The following is a 23,032-nucleotide window of genomic DNA, read 5'->3' as shown; positions in this document are numbered from 1 at the left end:
CATTGAACTTCGCCACATACGATGTCAGGCTACGGTGCCAATACCCGTCCTTGATCACCACGTGGCGACCGGCTGGTCGAAGGAGCAGTGGACGAGGAGAAGTGGGCGTGCAGAGGCGCGGCAGAGCTATGCCACACGTACACCTGCCTCCCGGATGCGTGCTGGCTGCTGCGCGGCTGCAGGCGGCTGCGCAGGCGCTCAGTCGCCTTGTGTGTATATATAGAGAGCGCGCCGCCGCAGTACCGCCACACCACCAGACGCCACCATGCTCCGCCTCTCGCACGCACTTTCTCTGCTCGCGCTGCTGGCCGCGCTGGCTGCCGCCCAGGTAAACGCCGCAGCGTCACTGTGGTTGACTTCATCCTGCTGCATTACGTTCACTAATTGTATTGCTATTTACTAAAACCGTAAATTACATGACTAATTAAGCGTCCGTATTAAATTATTTGCGTATTCAGTTCTATACTACATAACCTATACTATTGTCTGCTATACGTTTATTATCTTTCTTTGCATTACACTAATCTGTGTCTTTCTTTAATTCCACTCACTGATCACAAACATAGTAAAACTATCGATTTCGATCCATAATGACTATCTTCAAATCAGACTAAAACAGAAGAAGCCTTGCATCTTCCCAGTGTGATTAAGGCTAGCGTCGTCATAACTTCGTTTATATCTTATGACGATACCTCTGTGCTTTAATTATATTAGAATAAAAGAAGGGTTCGTCTGTTTCAATCTGAAGATGGTCTTCATGGATCGAAACTGATGGTCTGCTGAAAAGTTTATTGTGATCCTTTAATGTAATGAAATAAATAAATTCTGTAGATTCTGGATCACTGTTTTCATTCACGACAATACAACACCATATATAACTAATGTATATTACTTTATGCTCAACTTTTAATTACAGCTATTGGACCTACTGAACAATGCCGACTGTAGGTGTTTTCTTTAAAGCTTGACGTCAATCATTGCATTTGTAGGTCGAAAATTTTTAATTAGCATTTCATCTGTAACTGTTGTTCGTGCACTTCGCTGACAACTTCGTTAGTTCTGAGTGGCGCGATGGATCGTGTCCCTTATTAGTCATATGTTTATCTATTAGTGCTCTCAGTCAGTTAAGCGAATTACGTCTTGTATGGGGTTGTATGCGTGACCTGTAAAGAATTAGTAGAGATGAAAAGTGCAATTCCTACCACGATACAGCTGCTGTACTTTCGATCTTCTGAATCGTGATGTATAAGTTTACTTCACTGTTCAATATATTGTATGTTTATGCACTGTTTTATCGAGGTTTGGTGACAGACTCAATTTATATCTTTCTTTAGTTAAAGTCACTGATGAGACACATAGTGAGACTATCGATTCCGGTCCACTGCGTACCTCCACGTCTATGTTACAATGGTAGGTGACAGTTTGATGGTGCGTTGGTGAAGCCAACGTTATCTTCAACGAATGTGTCATGGGTTCTTGCTTTTCGTAGTTAATTGTTAACACTACGTCCCTGATTGAAATTACTATTCTCGCTCTCTGATATGATGTTTTCACGAGTGTAATATGCTTGAAAGAGTGATGAATAAAAAAATTACCACCTACACTAAAGTATTCCCGTGCAGATCCAGCCAATGTGTTAGTTATTGGTTTCGTCATTAATTGGCCGTTTCTTGGCGATTGCATCTCTATGATGTTAAATGACTTTCTTGATCATTTATCTATTGGTGGACATAACAGCTACGGTTGTAATTACATCTTATGTACGTGAATATCAGTATACCGTACCCCACCCCAAGATGTGTAGCGGAGGGTATATCTTGTACCTTTCTCCTTGTACCATATGTGAATCGTTCATGAGATGAATAGATTTAAGTCTCCATTTGAGTTTTAATTTCTTCCATTGTCTTGTCATCGCAATTGTACGAGATTTATATGTTAGGAAATAGTGTGTTAGACTACTCATCTCGTGCGCTCTCTGAGTTTCAACAGTAAACCTTTCTGTGATGCACAACAATTCTGTAGAAGAGCCTGCCACTAAAGTCTGTTTAAAAACGTTGTAATGCTTTTACGTCTTCTAAACGATATCTGCGTTGCCTCGCCACTATTTTGTCTACGACTGCGACGTGATAGGGTCCCAGACTGATTAGGAATACTCAAGAATCGGTATAACGAACAGGAATTAATTACATTTGCTTAAAATTCAATCGCCAACGGCCTGGCCGCAGTAGCAACAACGGTTCCCGTCATATCACCGAAGTTAGGCGCTTTCGAACTGGGCTAACATTGGGATGGGTGACCATCCGCACTGCCGAGCGCTGTTGGCAGTCGGGGTGCACTCAACCCTTGTGAGGCAGACTGAGGAGCTGCCTGATTGGGAAGTAGCGGCTCCGGTCTCGGAAACTGACATGCGGCTGGGAGAGCGCTGAGCTGCTCACGTGATCCTCCGTATCCGCATCCAGTGACGCATATGGACTGAGGATGACACGGGGACCGGTCGGTACCCTTGGGCCTCCATGCCCTGTTCGGGAGAGAGAGGAGTTGAAATTCATTCAGTTAATATCTTGGCATCGGGTTTCCTATTTTTTAGTCATTCTTTTAAGTTGTACTTTCCAGTAGTTTATTAACAATTCATATCTGTTGGTAAATCATGACTGGGACTCGTAGATGAACATTGTCAAACGGATAAATGTGAACATGATAGGGAACATAGATTTGAACCTAAAATGGCCGGCCATGAGATCGAAAAGGGTTGCGATTTGTCAACAATACTCATTTTGCAACTGGAGATGTGATCATGATTTACAGCTACGTATCAGGCTTCCACTTGCTACTATGGAAACTGCTGCCAATTATCTGTGGACACATCTTTCTCAACAATATTCTAAAGTATCTGCAACGCTTCTGAAATTTCACACATGTGTCTGCATATTTGCTGTTGTCGAAAGGTTTCTTGCATGTATAATACCACAAAGAAATTTAGTTTTCTTTACAGAGATTCTTAAAAAAAACTGAGTCGACTTCAATGCAGGAGATTTGCATTTTTGTATTTTCAGAAAATACGTCAGAATCATCTGTAATTCCAACATTGATCACTTTAGGAGGCAGTGTTTCCTCCAGTTGTACTAGTTACTTGATATTTACTTTTTTACATTTCATTTTCTTTACGGTAATCTCTTTCCAGTTTTGAACTTTGAAATTCAAATTAATTCAATTTTAATTCACGTATCGCAATTTCAGATCCACTGTAAAGTTATAAGCTCTTGTCATAGGTCGTATGGACGGGCGAACGATTGCACCACATCGTGGTCACGTAATTACTGTTTTGCATTTGCTGAAGAATCTTTGTGTAATGTTTTCAAAAAGTCACAAAGATATAAATTCTTTTTCTTACTTAGAGCAGATTATACGTTAAAAACTGTTGCTACGCACAGCTGTAAACATTTGGCTCAACCTAAACGTCATTGGTTCATCACAAAGTGGCACTATCTGCTCTGTGGGTAAATCTGAAATGATACATGTAAATTTACGCGTCAAAAACAGTTCTGCACAAGTGTAGTCTTTAAAATTTGCCATTGGTAAATGAGTACCTATATGCCGACAGAGCAGCTAAATACATTGTCTGACAACAGAATTGTAGCACCCAGAGAAAGACGGGGGAATGAAATGAAACTTCTCTGGTAGAGGACGTATGTGATATTCTTGCAGTGATTACATCACTGATTCACACCTACAAGGAACTTGGCAATATTAGCTCACGTATCAGTATGACGTTACAACCTCTCTGGCCTGGATCCGTGCACTAATTCGGTTGGAGAGGTCGTCATAAAACTGTTGTATCCTCTCTGGAGACACACTGGTCCACGGCTACTGTAACTGGACCTCGATAATCTGGGTATTGGCACTGAAATTGACTCGACATACGAGATGGTGACACACATGTTCTACTTGGAAGAGATCGAAGATGACCGTTGGAGTACCTGATCATCATGCAGACACTTCCAAAAGACGTGTGCTATGGATGGACTAGCATTGTCCTGTTGAAAAATGGCACCACGATACTGTGGCATGAGTAGTAACACGAACAATTTTCGTGACACAGCGTTGTGCTGACATTGCCTGCCATGTTCTTAAGTATTACCCAATAGCTTCCCACACCATGACTCCAGGAGTAACACCGCTGCGCCTCTCCATAAAAAGAATGGGTTCTCTGTCCAGGTCGCCACCATAGTCGCCGACGAAGGTCATCTGGGATCTAGGGTAGCAAAGAACCGTGAGTCAACACTGAACGCAGTGCAACGCCATTCATTAGTAGTCCATGCTTCCTCGTCGCAGCACAGCTGTAGAAAGGCAGCCGTTTGTACTGTAGTGTTAACGGTACCTTACACATGGGACAGTGATTCCCTAGTCCAGCGGTGTGGCCGATCGGTTCTAAGCGCTTCACTCTGGAAACACGCGACCGCTACGGTCGCAGGTTCGAATCCTGCCTCGGGCATGGATGTGTGTGATGTCCTTAGGTTAGTTAGGTCTAAGTAGTTCTAAGTTGTAGGGGACTGATGACCTCAGATGTTAAGTCCCATAGTGCTCAGAGACATTTGAACCATTTGAACCCTAGTCCAGCTGCTGCCTCTCCGCAACCAGAGGCGTGGGACGACACAAAATGTCGTACTGAGTCCATAACTTGTTCTCCCAACGCAGGTGTGGATATCATGGTGTTACGAGTTGACTGATGCACAACACGGTGATCCTCCCTTCTGATGTGGTCGATCGGAACCTTATCAACGAGTATGAATGCTCTCGGACTAGCACACGGTCTAACATCGTGCAACTATCATGGTCAATTTGCCTCATGTATTTGGATGTTGCATGATTCGACCAGAAGCCCAAATGAATATTACAATGAGGCACCTTTCTGTCAGGTGCTGATAACGGTGTCTCACTCATGTATGCGACATTCTCGTATCGTTCACAGTGGTTAAACGAAATTTGACTCTGTTAAAACCCCTTCCATACATTACCAGGCCTGATAACAACACTTAAGTTGAACGGAACTGATGTACGTTCATGGCCTTTCAACCTCTGGCAGGGAATTGCAACTCTGATCATGTATATACCTGCTGATACTATCCATGTGTACGAAGTTACATTGATATCCGACCATGTCCTCTGAGTGCTTCGCAGTTTTTGACATGCAGTGCAAGTTCTTTACCTAAGTCATATGAATTTGGACAACTGACGTCGCACAGAGAATTTTCATATTTTTTGACAACATGGTTGTGGAGATGAAGCAGTGATTAGTATGATTAATAAATTATTCAAAAACAGTCTTAATAGCATTAAGACTGTTTTTAATAATTAATTCACATATTGCTCGAACATTTAATTCAACATGTACCGACGAAGGCCGAAACTAGAACAGTCGTGATCTGATAACAAATTTCTGTCTCGATACAATCTTTTCAGTATCGTGCAAACCACACTTTAACCTTTAACAGAGTGGAAAGACAACTAACAGTCTTTCCATGTTCGTTGTATTTATGTCTCGCATGTCGCTAGGTATGTGTACCACTGCACCGATGAATGTCCTATTTAAATTCATAATTTTCTATTGTATTTGTGTTGTAGGAGCATGAATAAGAGTCTAACCTAATTTATATTTCTTTTAGACATTAGAATTGAGTTTCAGGAACACTGTCCTAAAATTCTTCTTAATATTTGAGTCCAGAAGAACTCTTCCTGTCGAAGTAACTTTTATTCTGCTACATCTGTACGCTTCGAATATATTACTTGACACTGTTTCCCATCTTCCGAAATTCGACTATCACAGGTACATTCCGACACTCGTGTGTTTCCTTTGTCGTTTATCAGTTCTATTAGCTACCTATCTTTACAGGTTATTCCACTATTTCATTCTAGATCATTCAAACACCGAAGATGGTATCGCCATGTTTTACCTCATCTTCATTATGAAAAAACCAGCAAAATGCATTCGGAACGGAAATAAATTGTGCACAGGCGATATTCAGTGTGATAGCAAAAACGGAACGTTGCGACCAGTCTAAGTGCCAGATTATTGTGGCTGATTTCTTGACACCTTCCTCAAATAGTGTACCTGTGAACGTTGTGATTACTAAGTAATTGTAGAGCTCTTTTGTCTTTATGTTCATAAGTATTGAAAAGAAACTGAATGAATAGATGATATGGATCTGTCATCCACTCTATTTCTCTACGAACACCAAAATCTTTCGTATTAATTAATGTCCATTTCGATAAGAATGAGAACATTAAGCAGTGTCTTATACATACACTTCATTTGAACTTCCAATGTGGTATGAAAGTTGTTCCGACACTTCTATGCAGTTCATGTGCATCGTGTACCGTACCTCCTACTCCCTATACCAGTCATCTTGTCTAGTAAATTCCTGTTCTGAAAATATTTACCATACCAGGATTTGTACATCATATTGCAGACTGTGCATCAATGGGTTTTTGCTTAGAGTGTGAAAGGGCGATCTAATAGATTTGTTCCACTTTAACTGAGTGCTCCAACATAAAACTATCAACAATCCTTATCAAAACAGAGTACTTTTTATGATACATGTAACCTTCAAATCGCTGTCACAATACTGCTTACTCGAAAATAAAACTGTGTTGAGTGTTCCAGTATCATGGCAAATTTCGTTTCACTGGCATCAAAAATATGTGTATAATTACCATGTTTTAGAATCAGGGGAAGTTCATGCTAGTAAATGATGTTCGAGAAAAACTGGACTTCAATAACTACGTAAGCTAGATGATTACATTACTGACGATGGTACTCATGAACAAATTAAACTGGGCGAAGATGCAGAAGGGGTATGGCCGTAGCAGATACTGTGTAAGAAGCCTCATGTAACACGGTGGGATTCATTAACACTGTTTCAAGAATGAGCCTTCAAAAGGGACTCAGACAGCTTATTACATCTTGCGAAAGAACTGTAGCCGTCACTTCCAAATGTAGATGTTGGCTTGTGGTGGAGGCTGTTAGGATGCGGCGTATTAAAACTCGTCCGAGTTTCCCAAGCGATTTATTATTTCCAGCTACAATGCCCCCGTCCCTCTCGGTCTGCGTCACCAGGTTCCGCAATGCTGAGGACACCACTTCGCAGTCTATGAAACAGCTAGGCGCGGAATGGCTGCCTCAGCGACCTGTGCAATGCATAGCTGTGGCCTTGTACGGCTGCAGAGTAGTGACGACTTCAGGATGAGCCAGCAGTTGCCTCAGCAGTCTCTGTCCCTGCCACCTCAGCACCACCCGCTGGGAGCTGCAAGGCGGCCTGCGGTGTACTTCCTCGCGGGCGTAGCTAAGATCGCGGCAACAACCATCACCTGCGATCTGGTGTCTGAATCTGCGGCCCTCGCTTCGGGATGCTTCTGGCGTCTGTTGGGAGCCAACAAGACTGCCCGCAGTAGCGAACCGTGGTGTGGCCCACAGCTTGCTGGCTGTAGACACTGCATTGGCTTCAGTGTGTCGAACAAGCGACCTGCCATGGACTGGACGCTGGCGCCCCATCTGCTGCTGCCATCCAGAAGGAGAGCTGTTACACTTGAATGCCTTGTTAGTGAACTGGCACTTGTTTATACGCCGCTATGCGCCTGTATTTTGCTAACCCACCACTCCAAGTCATGTGCTCATAACACCTGGGTTGGGCCAGTGGGCCCCTTCTGCCTGTAACTTGCGCCATGCACACTGCTGCGTCTACTCTTTTCAGTAGGTCGCCTCCAGTCTCCTTTGCAACCGCTGGTAGCGTCACTTACTGTCAACAGGCCCACACCTGGTTGTAACCTGTGCACTCAGAAATATTGCACCGAATCTAACCTTATTCCATATTAAAAGATAGTGCCGCTACAGAACAACGAAAGGAAAATTGGAGACGTTAAGAGCTATTGAGGAGGCTTAGCGTCAGTTGTCTTTTTCTCTTTTCATCCGAGAATGGGTCAGAAAATTTAGGCGGGACAGCAAGTACCCAGAAGTAAATACTTAGATTTGATGTATTTTGAGATATTTACCTTAGGTGATTCAAAGAAGCAACGAAGAATGACCGGAGAAGCTCTGTTCCATTGGAGTATATGTCCAGTGCCTTGTCAATGACTCATTTTTGGGAGCTATATGGCTGAGCAGATAGGCTACAGTCTGACAGATGTGCGGAATGCGAGGTATTTCCAGCATGTTGGAGGTTCATGCCAATCCAATAAACATGTGAGAGAACCTCTCAACACTGTCAGGGATAGGAAATCGTAGTTTTACCAGCAAGCTCTCCAGACTTAACACTATTGTATTTTGTTCAAGAGCGATGAAAAATGAAATTCGATGCAGGAAGTGAGAATCTGAGTTATATCATGACTCCTGCTGCCTTCACAAGGAACTGCATTCTTCAGTACCAACGAGCAATGAATCTCATCTTGAACTTTTTAACAGTTTACGCTGGATCGCTTAAATGTTACTGTGAACTATTTTAAATTTGTAATCTGGAAATACGCTAAAGTAAGAGATATAAAAAAATAGCCTCGTATCTTAGCTGACATTAGAGGCATTATCTCTGGAACCAGTTTAAACACAGCAATAAACAGAGTGTACATCAGTTCTGACGTTTTTCCTCGATTGGTCACTCACGTCAACATCGAAACTTTCGTTCTGATGCACACTGCCTAAACAGATGGTACACTGGTTGAATACATTACATTACCAATTAAAGTCAACAATTCATTATTGGCACCCAACAGATTTCATGAAAGGAAATCTACGCTGGTTGGACACAAAAAAATGTGTATGTCTCTCTTCAGAACATGACGCCCAGCAACAAGTAGTTTTACACTGCCTGTTGCAAGTCTAGAGGGATGCCTTATGTTTTAAAATTACGGTAGTACTAAGTCTTGAGTGAAATGTTTCATAGGACCACTTATTCATTTTATTGAGTTTAATTTAGATGTAGATCACAAATTTTTCTTAGATAAGACATCCTGTCATAGTGCGCGTGTTTGTTTACGAAATTTGGTGTAAATGTCACTTAGTTGGGCCATTTACTCAGTGCAAAATAGTTTCACCGTTGTGCATATTGGTTGAGCTATTGTAAACAGAAATCGAACATAGGTCTGTCGGTGTAGTGGTCACTGCGGTATCTTAACCTCTGCACACGCGTCATTCCCAGGAGTGCCAGTTCAAATTCAATTACAGTTCATTTTTTCGTTTCTAACAAATGATCGCTAGCCATCTGTACAGCTATCTGAATTTTCACGAGGATCGATCGTGTAACATTATCATTATCAATAGTTTTGTAGTCTATGAAGATGTTTCCTTTTATGAGCTACGTCACAGTGAAAACCATGCGTCATTATCGTGCCTACTGTCCATCCAAAATTTTCCATATACACCCCTGGTAAAAAGAGTGAAGTCCCCAGAAGGCATGGTTATACCTACATCTACAGAAATACCCTACAGATCACACTTAAGTTCCTGGCAGAGGGTTCATAGAACCACCTTCACAATAATTCTCTACTACTCAAATGTGGAACAGCGCTTGTCAGTTCTGATATCCCTTGTTTTATTATGATGATTGTTTCTCCCTGTGTACTTCGGCGCCAAGAAAATGTTTTCGCGTTCGAAGGAGAATTTTTTTTTACTGAAATTACGTCGGTTGATTGGTTGATGTGGGGGAGGGGACTAAACGCCGAGGCCATCGGTCCCATTGGATTAGGGAAGGAAGTCGACCGTGCCCTTTCAAAAGAACCATTCCCACATTTGCCTGGAGTGATTTACGGAAATCGTGGAAAGTCTCAATAAGGATGGCAGGACGCGGAATCGGACCGTCGTCCTCCGAATGCGAGTCCAGTGTGCTAACGACTGCGCCACCTTGCTCGGTTTGAAATTCCGTGTAAAGTTTCCGCCTCATAGAAAAATGCCTTTGTTTTAATTATGTCCACCGCAGATCTAGCATCATCTCAGTGACACTCTCTCTCCCCTATCTCTCGATAGTACACTACGTGCTACTTTTCTTTGAACTTTCTCGATGTAGACCAGAAATAACTTCTGCTTTACTCGACGACTTTCCGTCAATTGCTACGAAGTATCACTGTATGTCAATGTAGCTCGGAAGAAGTACACACCATCAGCGGATACCGAGCGGTTCTAGGCGCTACAGTCTGGAACCGCGAAACCTCTACGGTCGCAGGTTCGAATCCCGCATGGGGAATGGGTGTTTAGGTTAGTTAGGTTTAAGTAGTTGTAAATTCTAGGGGATTGATGACCTTAGAAGTTATGTCCCATAGTGCTAGGAGCCATTTCAACCATTTTGAAACATCAGCGGATATGTAAATGATTAGTGGCAATATTCTGAGACGGATAGACCAACCACCACGGTGCATTAGTTGTCGTTTTTGTTAAAAGTTTTGCCTGGTTTGTAGGGTATGTAAAATGCGTGAACAGCATGAGGTGTTGAATAACTACTGTGAAAGGCACAGAGACGTTTTGTACTCGTGTGAGACAATGTTATGCGCGCCTGACAGAAATGGAAAGGAGCCTCATTAATGGTCTCCATTTGGCAGCTTGGCGTAATCGTGCTGTAACTGCATTTGTGAAACAGTTGGATATGACTGTGCTCCGATGTTGGACCTGAGGACAAGTGTAGTCCTCAATGTCCCGGATGCCGACGTATGACCATCGCAAGTGAGGATCGGAGAAGGATTTTGCACCAATCGCATTATAACCCCTGAACATCTGCGCCTGCCATCCTTGAACAAGTCACAGATTCCCTTCGCAACTCTGCATCAATCCAGCATCGTTGGTTGTAGACTGGCAGCAGCGAAATAGTGGACTACCACCTCACGCATAGGCTGCCATCAACGCTACAATACAATCTGTGTTTGGAGTGGTATCGTGAGCGGAAAGTATGGACTGCTGAAGAATGACAACGCACTGTTTTCAGATGAGTCGCAGCTCTGCACTAGCTAGCATTACCATCGTCGGTGACTATGGTAGCGACCTTGGATAGGTTCCACTAGCGGCGTCATGGCGTAGGGAGTCCTCGGAGGGCACAGCCGGTAGTGTTGGAGATAACTATGACGGGGCGATGGTACGTCACAAACATCCTGCGTCTACATGCGTTACCTCTAACAGGAGGGTAACAGAGTGCCATTTTGTAACCAATAATGCTCTTGTATAATGCGTACGCGTCTCTATGAACAGTCTGCACAGTGCTTAGGTACTGCTGCAGGAAGAGATTTCGAAATCCCTGTTTGACAAATATGCAGCCAACTGAAGTCTTCGAATGTCTCCAGGCCGTTTTCTAGTATACCTCCTCCTCTTGTGATTTCTGAACAAAAGATTCGTTATTACTAGCTGAAATTTGTTGCAGAACTCAGTCTCTCTCTGCTCTACTACCTATCCCGTATTTTTCAGCACCTGTCTTAAGTTCTCTCCTCTGTTATAGCGTTTCAATTATCCACGTTCTTTAGATTTTTAATACTGGGTTACGAGTTCACTATCGTCATATATTTCCTACGTCTCTTCATCCTTTGCTTGTGATGTCAGTATATTTACTTCTGTGGAGGCGGTTTTCCGTCGTTTCTGGTGAGAATAGCCTTAACACAAAACTGTTCTCAGTTACTCGCTATCTGCCCCACCATTTTACTCATGACGAACCCTACTTTGCTTACGCCACTTACTGCGCTGTTGATATAACCACGCACTCGTCTGATTACAAATCCCTATATACTTTCCACTTCATATACGGATCTCCACCGTACTAGATGATTTTTAATTATCGTTTAAAAAACCCAAAGTGACGCCGATGGTGTCGAGACAAGTAATTTCATGTGACACATCAGCGGTGAAATGTCGGATTATACTCCAAAAGGGGGTGACAAAAATTAAACATGAGACGTCTCATACAAAATGAGGAGATTATTTTCAAGCGTGTCCATGAAGAAATGATTTGGTGATGCGATTCTTGCTTTCAAGGAAACGGTATGAATTTCGCCCGCCTTCTGTAAGTGATCCGTTGTAAACATAGAAGTTAGAAAATTATTGTCCTCGCTGTAACCAGGCATAAACTGGTCTTATTTACTATTTCTTTTCTTTCGTCTCTTCTTTTCTTATTTACAGGTGTTATTTAGTAATGAAAACAAAATTCATTTAGTGGTAACGCCGAAATTCGGATGCTTGTACTCAATTACTTTTGACGCAATGCAGTAAATTTTTACTGTGAAATACTTTGCAATAAACAAGCAGAGGTCGTGAGACTGATAAATAAATTAATACCTCACTGTAAACACATCTTTACCCCACGCAAGGAAAGATAAACTGCCTGCCAGACGGAAGATTCGACCCCTGAGGTCCGGAGCCACACCGTCGTGAATAGTTAACTTTTATTGAGATGATTCACCCCCCATGAACCACGGACCTTGCCGTTGGTGGGGAGGCCTGCGTGCCTTAGCGGTACAGATAGGAACACCGCACGTGCAACCACAACAGAGGGGTATCTGTTGAGAGGCCAGGCAAACGTGTGGTTCCTGAAGGATGGTAGCAGCCTTTTCAGTAGTTTAAGGGGCAACAGTCTCGATGATTGACTGATCTGGCCTTATAAAATTAACCAAAACGGCCTTGCTGTGATGGTACTGCGAACGGCTGAAAGCAAGGGGCAACTACAGCGGTGATTTTTCCAGAGGTAATGAAGCTTTACTATACGATTAAATGAGATGGCGTCCTCTTGGACAAAATATTCCGGATATAAAATAGTCCCCCATTAGGATCTCCGGGTGGGGACTGCTCAATAGGACGTTCTACGGATCGGAATGTGAAATGTCAGATCCATTAATCGGACAGGTAGGTTCGAAAATTTAAAAGGGGAATGGATGTGTTAAAGTTATAAGCAGTGGGAATTAGTGAAGTTCGATGGCAGGAGGAATAAGACCTCTGGTCAGGTGAATACGGTGTTATAAATACAAAATCAAATAGGGGTAATGTAGTAGTAGGTTTAATGATGAATAAAAAATAGGAACACGTGTAAGCTACTACGAACAGCATAGTGAACGCATTATTGTAGCCAAGATAGACACTAAGTCCACGCCTACTACAATAGCACAAGTCTATAAGCCCACTAGCTCCGCAGATGACGAAGAGATTGAAGAGATGTAGGATGAGATAAGAGAAATTATTCAGATACTGAATGGAGACGAAAATGTAATAGTCATGGGTGACTGTAATTCGATAGTAGGAAAAGGAAGAGAAGGAAAAGTAGTGGGTGAATATGGAATGTGTGAAAGGAATGAAAGAGGAAGCCGTCTGGTAGAATTTTGCAAAGACTATAACTTAATCATAGGAAACACATGGTTTAAGAATCATGGAAGAAGGTTGTATACATGAAAGAGACCTAGAGATACTGGAAGGTTTCAGATAGGTTAGATAATGGTAAGACAGAGATTTAGGATCCAGATTTTAAATTGTAAGACGTTTCCAGGGGCAGACCACAATCTGTTGGTTATCAGTTGCAGATTAAAACTGAAGAATCTGCAAAAGGGTGCGAATTTAAGGAGATGGGACCTGGATAAACTGAAAGAACTAGAGGTTTTTGAGAGTTTAAGAGAGATCTTTAGGGAACAACTGACGAATACGGGGGAAACAAATACAGTAGAGGAAGAATGGGTAGCTTTGAGAGATGTAATATTGAAGACAGCAGAGGATCAGAGGAGGGCTAGTAGAAATCCTTGGGTAACAGAAGAGTTATTGAATTAAACTGATGAACGGAGAAAATATAAAAATGCAGTAAATGAAACGGACAGAAAGGAGTACAAACGTCTCAAAAATGAGATCGACCGGAAGTGCAAAATGGCTGGGCAGGGATATTTACACTACAAATGTAAGGTTGTAGAGGCACGTATCTCTAGGGGTCAGATAGATACAGCCTGTACGAGAATTAAAGAGACCTTTGAAGAATAGAGAACTACCTGTATGAATATCAAGAGCTGAGATGGAAAACCAATTTCTAAGCAAAGAACGGAAAGCCGAAAGGTTGAAGGGAAATGAGTATATAGAAGATGTATACAATAGTGATGTACTTGAGGGCAATATTATGGAAATGGAAGAGGATGTAGATGAAGATGAAATGGGACATACTATATTGCGTGAAGAGTTCAACAGAGCACTGAAAGACTTAAGTCGAAACGAGGCCCCGGGAGTATACAACATTCCGTTAGAGCTACTGATAGCATTTGGAGAGCCAGCCATGACAAAACTCTTCCATCTGGTGAGCAAGATGTATGAGACAGGCGAAATACCTTCAGACGTCAAGAGGAATACAGCAATTCCAATTCAAAGAAAGTACGTTTGACAGGTGTGAAAATTTCCGAAGTATCAGTTTAATAATTCACGGATGCAAAATGCTAACACAAATTATTTACAGGCGAATGGAAAAACGTAGAAACCGACCTCGGGGACGTTCAGTTTGGATTCCGTAGAAATGTTGGAACACGTGACGAAATACTGACCCGACGTTCCTAGCATTTGTAGACTTAGAGAAAGCTTCTGACAGTGTTTATTGCAATACTTTCTTTCAAATTCTGAAAGTTGCAGGGGTCAAATACAGGAAGCTAAAGACTATTTACAATTTGTACAGAAACAGATGGCAGTTATATGAGTCGAGGGGCGTGAAAGGGAAGCAGTGGTTGGGAAGGTAGTGCGACAGGGTTTTAGCCTATCCTACAAGAGCAGTAGAACGGAATGGACAGTGTCTTGAAAGGAGGATATAAGATGACCATCAACAAAAACAATACGAGGAAGATGGAATGTAGTCGAATAAAATCAGGTTATGCTGTGGGTCATTAGATTAGGAAACGGGACACTTAAAGTAGTAGATGAGGTTTGCTTTTTGCTGAGCAAAGTAAGTGATGAAGGTCGAAGTAGAGAGTATATAAAATGTAGACTGGCAATGGCAATGAAAGCGTTTCTGCAGAAGAGAAATTTGTTAACATCGATTGAAGACGAAGTGTCGGGAAAGCTTTTCTGAAGTGGAGTGTAGCCCTGAATGGAAGTGAAAGATGAACGATAAATAGTTTAGACAAGAAGAGAATGGCAACTGTGGAACTGTGTGCTGCAGAAGAATGCTGAAGATTAGTTGGATAGATCAAGTAACTAATTACGAGGTACTGAATAGAATTGGCGAGAACAGAAATGTGGCACAACCTGACTAGAAGGAGGGATCGGTAGATAGGACATGTCCTGCGCATCAAGGGATCACCATCTCAGTATTGGAGGGGAGCATCTAAGGTAAAAATCGTAAAGGGAGACCAAGAGATGAATACATTAAAGAGATTCAGAAGGATGTAGGTTGCAGAAGGTACTTGGAGATGAAGAAGCTTGCACATGATAAAGTAGCATGGAGAGTTGCATCAAACCAGCCTCAGGACTGAAGACAACAACAACAACAACAACATTGTGATGATTAGGTGCGACAGACCCCAGAACGTGCTGCGTGGAACACTATCTTGTGACGTCACATTTCCAACGTTTGCCATGCACTTTTTGGGTTTTCCCGGCGTTTTGTGTCTTCTATTAAATTACTTGTCTCAGCGTCATCTACGTCGCTTTAAATGTTTTTGAAAGCTAATAAGAATCACCCTGTAGGCAGGCTGTACCCTTACAGTTACCTCTTCAGCTTTTCTATCGTTTCTATTGTGTTCAAACCTCTGATATTCCACGCTCAGACTCGTAGAATGTTACGCTTTCATTGGTTTTCCGTTGTTTTGTCATGGTTACCTCACCTTTGAGTGACAGCTCCAAGAGATCCGAAAAGCGGGCTAATGCAGAATCATTTGTCAATGGAACGATCATCGCAACACTTTTTCACTTACATGTTACAGGTCCTTTGAATATGCTTTATGGTTTCCATTATATTCGGCATCTTTATGCCTCCAATAATTTTCATTCTTCTCCCTTTAGACTGCACGCGGGGTAGACGCGTGGTCTTGGGCGTCTTGTCACGGTTCGCACAGCTCCTCCCCCCCCCCTCCCCCCATCCTCCGTCGGTGGTTCGAGTCCTCCCTCAGGCATGGGTGTGTATGTTGTCCTTAGTGTAAGTTAGTTTAAGTTAGATTAAGTAGTATGTAAGCTTAGGGACCGATGACCTCAGCAGTTTGGTCCCGCAAGATCGTATAGCAATGTTCCATTTTTCCTCTCTTTTAGGGTCATCTTTCTACTTAACGGCAAGACGTGGCCAGATCCTCCATACTGTTTGACAGAAAAAAACCGACTCTTAATATAAGAAGTATCCGACCGCCATGACTGACAAATTTTTTTGCGATTTTAAGCAGTGTCTGAGTTCGATGCCCAGACTAAGAACGTTTCGGTTAGTGGTAAAAGGTGATATACTTAAGCCGTGGTCATCAACGTTTGGGTTAATTTCTTTGAAGAGGTCCCAGTCAATTTCCTTTCGTATCTCTGTTCAATTCGAGTTTTTGCAGCGATTTCTAATGAAATCGGCGTCGACGGAACGTTGAAATCAAATTTTCTTTCCTTCTGTCACCATGAATATACCCGAGTATATATCTTGCCCAAATAACTATCATGATCTTGATTGAAAGGCGTAGGTAGTGGTTTATGCATACATAAGAACGCTTTGAAGTAAATGTGTGTGTATCGTTTACAGGACAAGTACCCGGATACTTTCGACCAGCTGGACATGAAGGCGCTGCTGTCTGACAAGGCTCGCATTGAGGCCGCGATCCAGTGTCTGGACGAGGATGGCGACGGCGCCTGCAGACCCGCCGGAAAGTTGCTCAAGTGTATGTATAGAAGGGTACAGAACAAACGAAGTTTATAATTTGGAAGTCTCTCTGCATTTATGATTCCCGTATGAGTTGCTAACTTAGAACTGTTCCTGCATGCTGCCATACTGCTGTGGGTATTTTCGAATGCAGATTGACAATACATATTGAAGTGAAGGCTAGTGGTTAGCGATGCGTAATCTCGTTTACAGGTTTACCTTTGGGTCCTCAAGGCGGAAAATCAACTCTGGAAGATATGAATTAACCCCTTCTTTAAACTTAATTCGCTGCCACTTCAAATTTTTTTACTCCATGTGATCGACAAATTGCTCTAGCGGCTTCGGTGTTAGCAGTGATTACATGGCGAAATACCTAGATGTTGATGATTAGATCCTGTATAACTGCCAGATTGTGGCTAAGCTGATTCCTTCGCGTCACCCGCTGCTCCAAATGGTCCCAGACATTTTGTGTGTGGTTTAGGTCGAGTGATTTAGTAGGCCAGTCGACACGTGGTAGGGAAATTATCGTCAGACCAAGAATGTATACTCATGAAACTTCCTGGTAGATTAAATCTGTGTGCCGGTCCGAGACTCGAACTCGGGAGTTCGAGTCTCGGTCTGGCACACAGTTTTAATCTGCCAGGAAGTTTCATGTCAGCGCACATTCCGCTGCAGGTTGAAAATCTCATTCTGTAAAGTATACTCATAGTCATGTGAACACGCTTGTTGCTATTTTGGTAGATTGAAAGATTACTTAAGATTCCTCATGAAGTAGAAGAAACAGTTTCCTAGTTCGTGTTTACTATGTCCTAAAGTAATGGGCCGGAGTCATATTACGAAAACACCCCAAAATCATCAGAGAACCATTTGCAGCCCAAACCATTCCATATGTTCACTGCAGATTGATTTCGCAGTGTTCGCTCACATTCTGACAGAAAAGTACCTGCCAAAAATGGCAGCAGCAGAGCAGCCTGCCCCCCCCCCCCCCCCGCTTTGAAATAAATTGACGTTGACAAGTTGTGTCATTCTCCAGGTTTATCGGTTACATTCGGGTTCTCGAGTTCATAAACGAACTGCTTGGGCAATCTAATCCACGGTGTTGCCAAGAGCCTGTCGAAAAGCGATCGCTCCTTACCGCCAATTTGCCACGTTTTCTAGTCGACACATCCGACTGCGTTGATTCCATGTAACTGACGGGTTCATAACGCACAATCCATCAGTACCAGGTTTCATATTTGCCCCAAGAACAAATTTCATCTACTGTTTATCCGCCCGCATCTCATAACGTACAGTATGCCCTAGGTTGTACCTAGGGCAGTGGCTCCTACAGCTAGACCTCGGCTCCTCGCGGAGTACTTGTGTGACATCTTACGTCCGTGAACAAGGTTCTTGACACGCATCTCGCTGGCGAACAATCGCGGCCTGTTGGAGCAAGACCGCCTGACCAGCAGCAATTCATCATCCCTAATCATGCGTTGTTTAATTATTTCTAAGGATATTGTGCATTCCGTACAATCACACCACTAATATTTTGATTAGCAACTGTCCAATGAGGTTCCATCGTAGACTCGGTTGTCTCTTGGCATCCGAAATAAGACATTATATACACTGTGTGATCCAGAGTACCCGGATACCTGGCTGAAAATGACTTAAAAGTTCTAGGCACCCTTTATCGGTAATATTGGAATTTGGCCCACCCTTAGCCTTGATGACAGCTTCCAGTATCGCAGGCATACGTTCAATCAGGTGCTGGAAAGTTTCTTGGGGAACGGAAGCCCATTCTTCAGGGAGTGCTGCACTGAAGAGAGATATCGATGTTGCTCGCTGACGCCTGGCACTAAGTCGGCGTTCCAAAACATCCCAGAGGTGTTCTATAGGATTCAGGTCAGGACTCAGTGCAGGTCAGTTCATTACAGGGATGTTAATTGCCGTGTAACTACTCCGCCACAGGCCGTGCATTATGATGGTGTTCAAATCTGCAGTCGCCATATCCGAATTGGTCTTCAACAGTGGGGAGCAAGGAGGTGCTTAAAACATCAGTGTAGGTGTCTGCTGTGATAGTGTCACGAAAACCGACAAGAGGTGCAAGCCCCCTCCATGAAAACCACGACTATTCCATAATACTACCGCCTCCAAATTTGCCGGCCGGAGTGGCAGAGCTGTTCTAGGCACTACAGCCTCGAACCGCGCGACCGCTAACGTCGCAGATTCGAATCGTGCCTCGGGCATGGATGTGTGTGACGTCCTTGGGTTAATTAGGTTTACGTAGTTCTACGTTCCACGGGACTGATGACCTCAGAAGTTAAGTCCAATAGTGCTCAGATCCATTTGCCTCCGAATTATACTGTTGCGACTACACAAGCTGGCAGATGCCGTTCACCGGGCATTTGCCATATCCACCACCTGCCAACGTATCGCCACGCTGTGTACCGTGATTCGTCTCTTCACATAGCGATTTTCCACGGTTCAAGCGTCCAATGTTTACGCACCTTGCACCAAGGCAGGCGTCGTTTGGCATTTAACGGCGCTCGACAATGAAATCCAAGTTTTATCACCTCCCGCCTGGAATTCCTGTGTGATGGTCTGAATAGATTTCTGTCTATTACACATTATAACCCTCTTTAACTCTCGACGGTCTCTATCAGTCAACGGACGAGGTCAGCGTGTGGGCTTTTGTGCTATAGGTGTCCCTTCACATTTCCACTTCACTGTCACATCGGAAACAGTAGACCTAGGGATGTCTAGGAGTGTGGAGATCTCGCATACAGACGTATGACACAAGTGACACACAATCACCTGACCACGTTCAAAACCCGTGAGGTCCACGAAGCGCCCCATTCTGCTCTTACACGGTGTCCTTGGGTACTGAGGTTGCTGATATGGAGTACCTGGCAGTAGGTGGCAGTACAATGCACCTAATATGAAAAACGGGTGTTTTGGGAGGGTGTAAATTGGAAATTTGTGGTAAGGACTATGGGACCAAACTACTGAGGTCATCTGTCGCTAGGCTTACGCACTACTTAATCTAACTTAAATCAACTTATGCTAAGGACAACACACACACACACACACACACACACACACACACACACACACACACACACACACACACACACACCATGCCCGAGGGAGGGGGGAGCCCCGCGAACCGCGATAACACGCCGCAGACCGCATGGCTACCCCGCGCAGCTTTTGGGGGTGTCCGGATACTTTTGATCACACAGTGTAGTGGGATATGAGTGTCTGTCGTGATTTCCCTCTCGTACAACAAACTAGATAAGACGCCACAGAAAGGTACATGAGATCAGAGGATGGCAAAAGGCTTCAGCATAGTCGTAAGCCCATGCTCGAGTACATACTTTCACTTGCCAGAAAAGTGTCCATTTACTCTTCTCTTTGTGACAGATAAAACTACTGTCCAATAAAATCACAATCTCTATCTTCTACCTGTGAACGCTCTATCGAAAATATACAGCTCCAAGTAAAGGGCGTCCTGCATTGGATTCTGCTTGTATAAATTTTTAAAATCTTATACGGTAATAATGTTTACATGAGCGTTATACTGCAACATCATGTCATTACATCACTGTATGTTCTTCTGCAGCGGTGCTGGCCGAGATCGTGAAGACGGACTGCGCCAAGTGCACAGAGACACAGAAGGAGAAGGTGGGCAGCTTCTTTGCTCACGTGTCGCAGCACTACCCGGAGCAGATGAAGAAGCTGCTGGACAAGTACGACCCGAGCAAGGAGTACAGGGCCAAGTACGCACAGAAGTGGGCCGCCGATGGGATCAAAGTGTGACCGCTCTCCCCTCCATACGTACTCTACTTCCCTACAGCAGCTTAAAAGCATCGCCCACATCGCAGGGTTTCTGCATCGTACTCCCAGCATCTCATTCTGAATAATATGCCATCAAAATGCTGTTATAAGCGAAAGTAATTAATAAAGATTTCGTTTGTAATCTTACTTGGACTTCCTTATACCTTATATTGTTTCCTGTTCTACATTTCCTCCATAAAGGTGTAAAGTCATTCTTGTCAGAATGAAATGCTGTTCTTCGGGCCCAAACCAACATACTGACTCATCAAATTCTATGATTAATATTTGACGAAACCAAGTAATATACCAGTCAGTCGAGGAAACAAGCATTGTTATTAGTTTATGTGTACATTGCCCATTAACAAAATTAAATTGAAAACAGTGACTTGAATAACCATGAGTCTATCAGTCCTTAGCCCACCTCTTGTTACAAGACAAACGCAAATTTAACAACAAAATGAATGCGTAATCGCACTGTATGATGTATGCTACCGAAGTTTAACTAAATAATCGTTTGACGAATATAAGAAACTGTCTCGACATATAAATTCAGAATAAGTTTAAATAAGCCTTGCTGTCGGTCACATAGTACAGTGATGGAAAAAATCGCAACACCAAAAACTAGTTAACGTAGACTAAGGAAATTCCAGGAATACATTTGTCTACATAACATGTGTAAGTGATTAACTTTGCAAGGTCACAGGTTAATGTAAACGCTAGTACATTAATAACGGGTGTAACCGACAGCATATTGAATACAAACATGCGAACTTCAATGCGTTGGGTTGTACAGGTCCGGGAGTTCGTGGGATGGAGTTCCATGCCTGTTGTACTTAGTCGTTCAATATAGAGACCGTTAAGGCTATTTGTGGATGACGCTGGAGCTGTCGTCTGATGATGTCCCGTATGTGCTCGATTAGCGGCAGATCTGGTGATCGAACAAGCCAAGGCAACATGTCAGTGCGCTGTAGAGCATGGTGGGTTACAACAGTGGTACATGGGCGAGCGTTATCATCTTGGAAAACACTCCCTGAAATGTTGTTCATGAATAGCAACGCAACTGGTCGGATTACTAGACAAACGCACAGTTTCGTATTCAGAGTGTGTGGGATAGCCATGGGAGTGCTTCTGGTGCCATGCAAAATCGCACCCCTGACCGTAACTCCAGATGTTGGTCAGTTTGTCTAGAAGGCAGACAGGTTGATTGCAGATTCTCAAGTGACCTTCTCCTAACCAACACACGGCCTCTCACTGGCACCGAGCCAGAATCAACTTTGATCAGAAAACACAACAAACCTCCAATCTGACCTCCCAAAAGTTCTCACTTGACAACACAAGTCGCAAATGTGGATGGTTTGGGTTCAGTGGAATGCGCGCTGCAGGGTATGTGCCTATGTGCTGTCCGTGTGGCAACCGATTTATAACAGTTTTTGTGTCGCTGTGATCCCAACTGATGCTGAAATTGCTGCTGCAAATGCAGTACCATGCTCCATAGCAATACTCCGAAGACGATGGTCTTTCCTCTCAGTCATGGTGCGTGGCCCTCCAGAGCCTCGTCTTCTTGCAGGAATCATGTACAGTACCGCTGTCAGGAATCATGTACTGTGGCTACAGTCTCCCGAAATCTATCTGCAATATCGCTGAAGAAACATCCAGCTTCTCGGTGTCCCGTTACACGAGCTCGTTGAAACTCAGTCAGGTGTCCAAAGTGAGTCTTTGTCGCATTGGGGTTTTCTTGTCTAAGATCAGCTTCGCACTTCCAATTTCAAAGCTACACTACTGGCCATTAAAACTGCTACACCAAGAAGAAATGCAGATGATAAACAGGTATTCTTTAGACGGATATATTACACTAGAATTGACATGTGATTACATTTTCACGCAATTTGGGTGCGTAGATCCTGAGAAATCAGTACCCAGAACAACTACCTATGGCCATAATAACGGCCTTGATACGCCTGGGCATTGAGTCAAACAGAGATTGGATAGCGTGCACAGGTACAGCTGCCCATGCAGCTTCAACACGATACCAAAGGTCATCAACAGTAGTGACTGGCGTATTGTAACGAGCCAATTTCTCGGCCACCATTGAGCAGACGTTTTCAATTGGTGAGAGATCTGGAGAATTTTTTGGCCAGGGCAGCAGTCGAACATTTCCTTTGTCCAGAAAGGCTCGTACAAGACCAGCAACATGCGATCGTGCATTATCCTCCTGAAATGTGGGGTTTCGCAGGGATCAAATGAAGGTTAGAGCCACGCTTCGTAACACATCTGAAAAGTAACGTCCACTGTTCAAAGTGCTGTCAATTCGAACAAGAGATGACCGAGACGTGTAACCAATGGGCACCCCATACCATCACGCCGGGTGATAAGCCAGTATGGCAATGACGAATACACACTTACAATGTGCGTTCACCGCGATG

General features: G+C 43.4%; 1 protein-coding gene across 1 annotated transcript; it reads left to right on the top strand.

The window, feature by feature from the left end:
• Positions 1–217: 217 nt before the first annotated feature.
• On the top strand, positions 218–20,756 carry LOC126272893 (ejaculatory bulb-specific protein 3-like). The gene is made up of 3 exons (XM_049976149.1): positions 218–328; positions 16,674–16,809; positions 20,395–20,756. The coding sequence occupies exons 1-3, from the start codon at positions 266–268 to the stop codon at positions 20,589–20,591; spliced, it is 396 nt and encodes a 131-aa protein (XP_049832106.1). The 5' UTR covers positions 218–265; the 3' UTR covers positions 20,592–20,756.
• Positions 20,757–23,032: the final 2,276 nt, after the last annotated feature.

The sequence above is a fragment of the Schistocerca gregaria genome, chromosome 5 (genome assembly GCF_023897955.1).
Source record: "Schistocerca gregaria isolate iqSchGreg1 chromosome 5, iqSchGreg1.2, whole genome shotgun sequence".
Classification (NCBI taxonomy): domain Eukaryota; kingdom Metazoa; phylum Arthropoda; class Insecta; order Orthoptera; family Acrididae; genus Schistocerca; species Schistocerca gregaria.
Note: the sequence above shows the minus strand (reverse complement) of the source record. Positions and strands in the feature narration are given on the sequence as shown.

Coding starts and splice junctions, on each gene's coding strand:
- LOC126272893 (XM_049976149.1), top strand. CDS start 266: ATGCTCCGCCTCTCGCACGCACTTTCTCTGCTCGCGCTGCTGGCCGCG. Junction 329..16,673: donor CCGCGCTGGCTGCCGCCCAG/GTAAACGCCGCA, acceptor TATCGTTTACAG/GACAAGTACCCGGATACTTT. Junction 16,810..20,394: donor CGCCGGAAAGTTGCTCAAGT/GTATGTATAGAA, acceptor GTTCTTCTGCAG/CGGTGCTGGCCGAGATCGTG.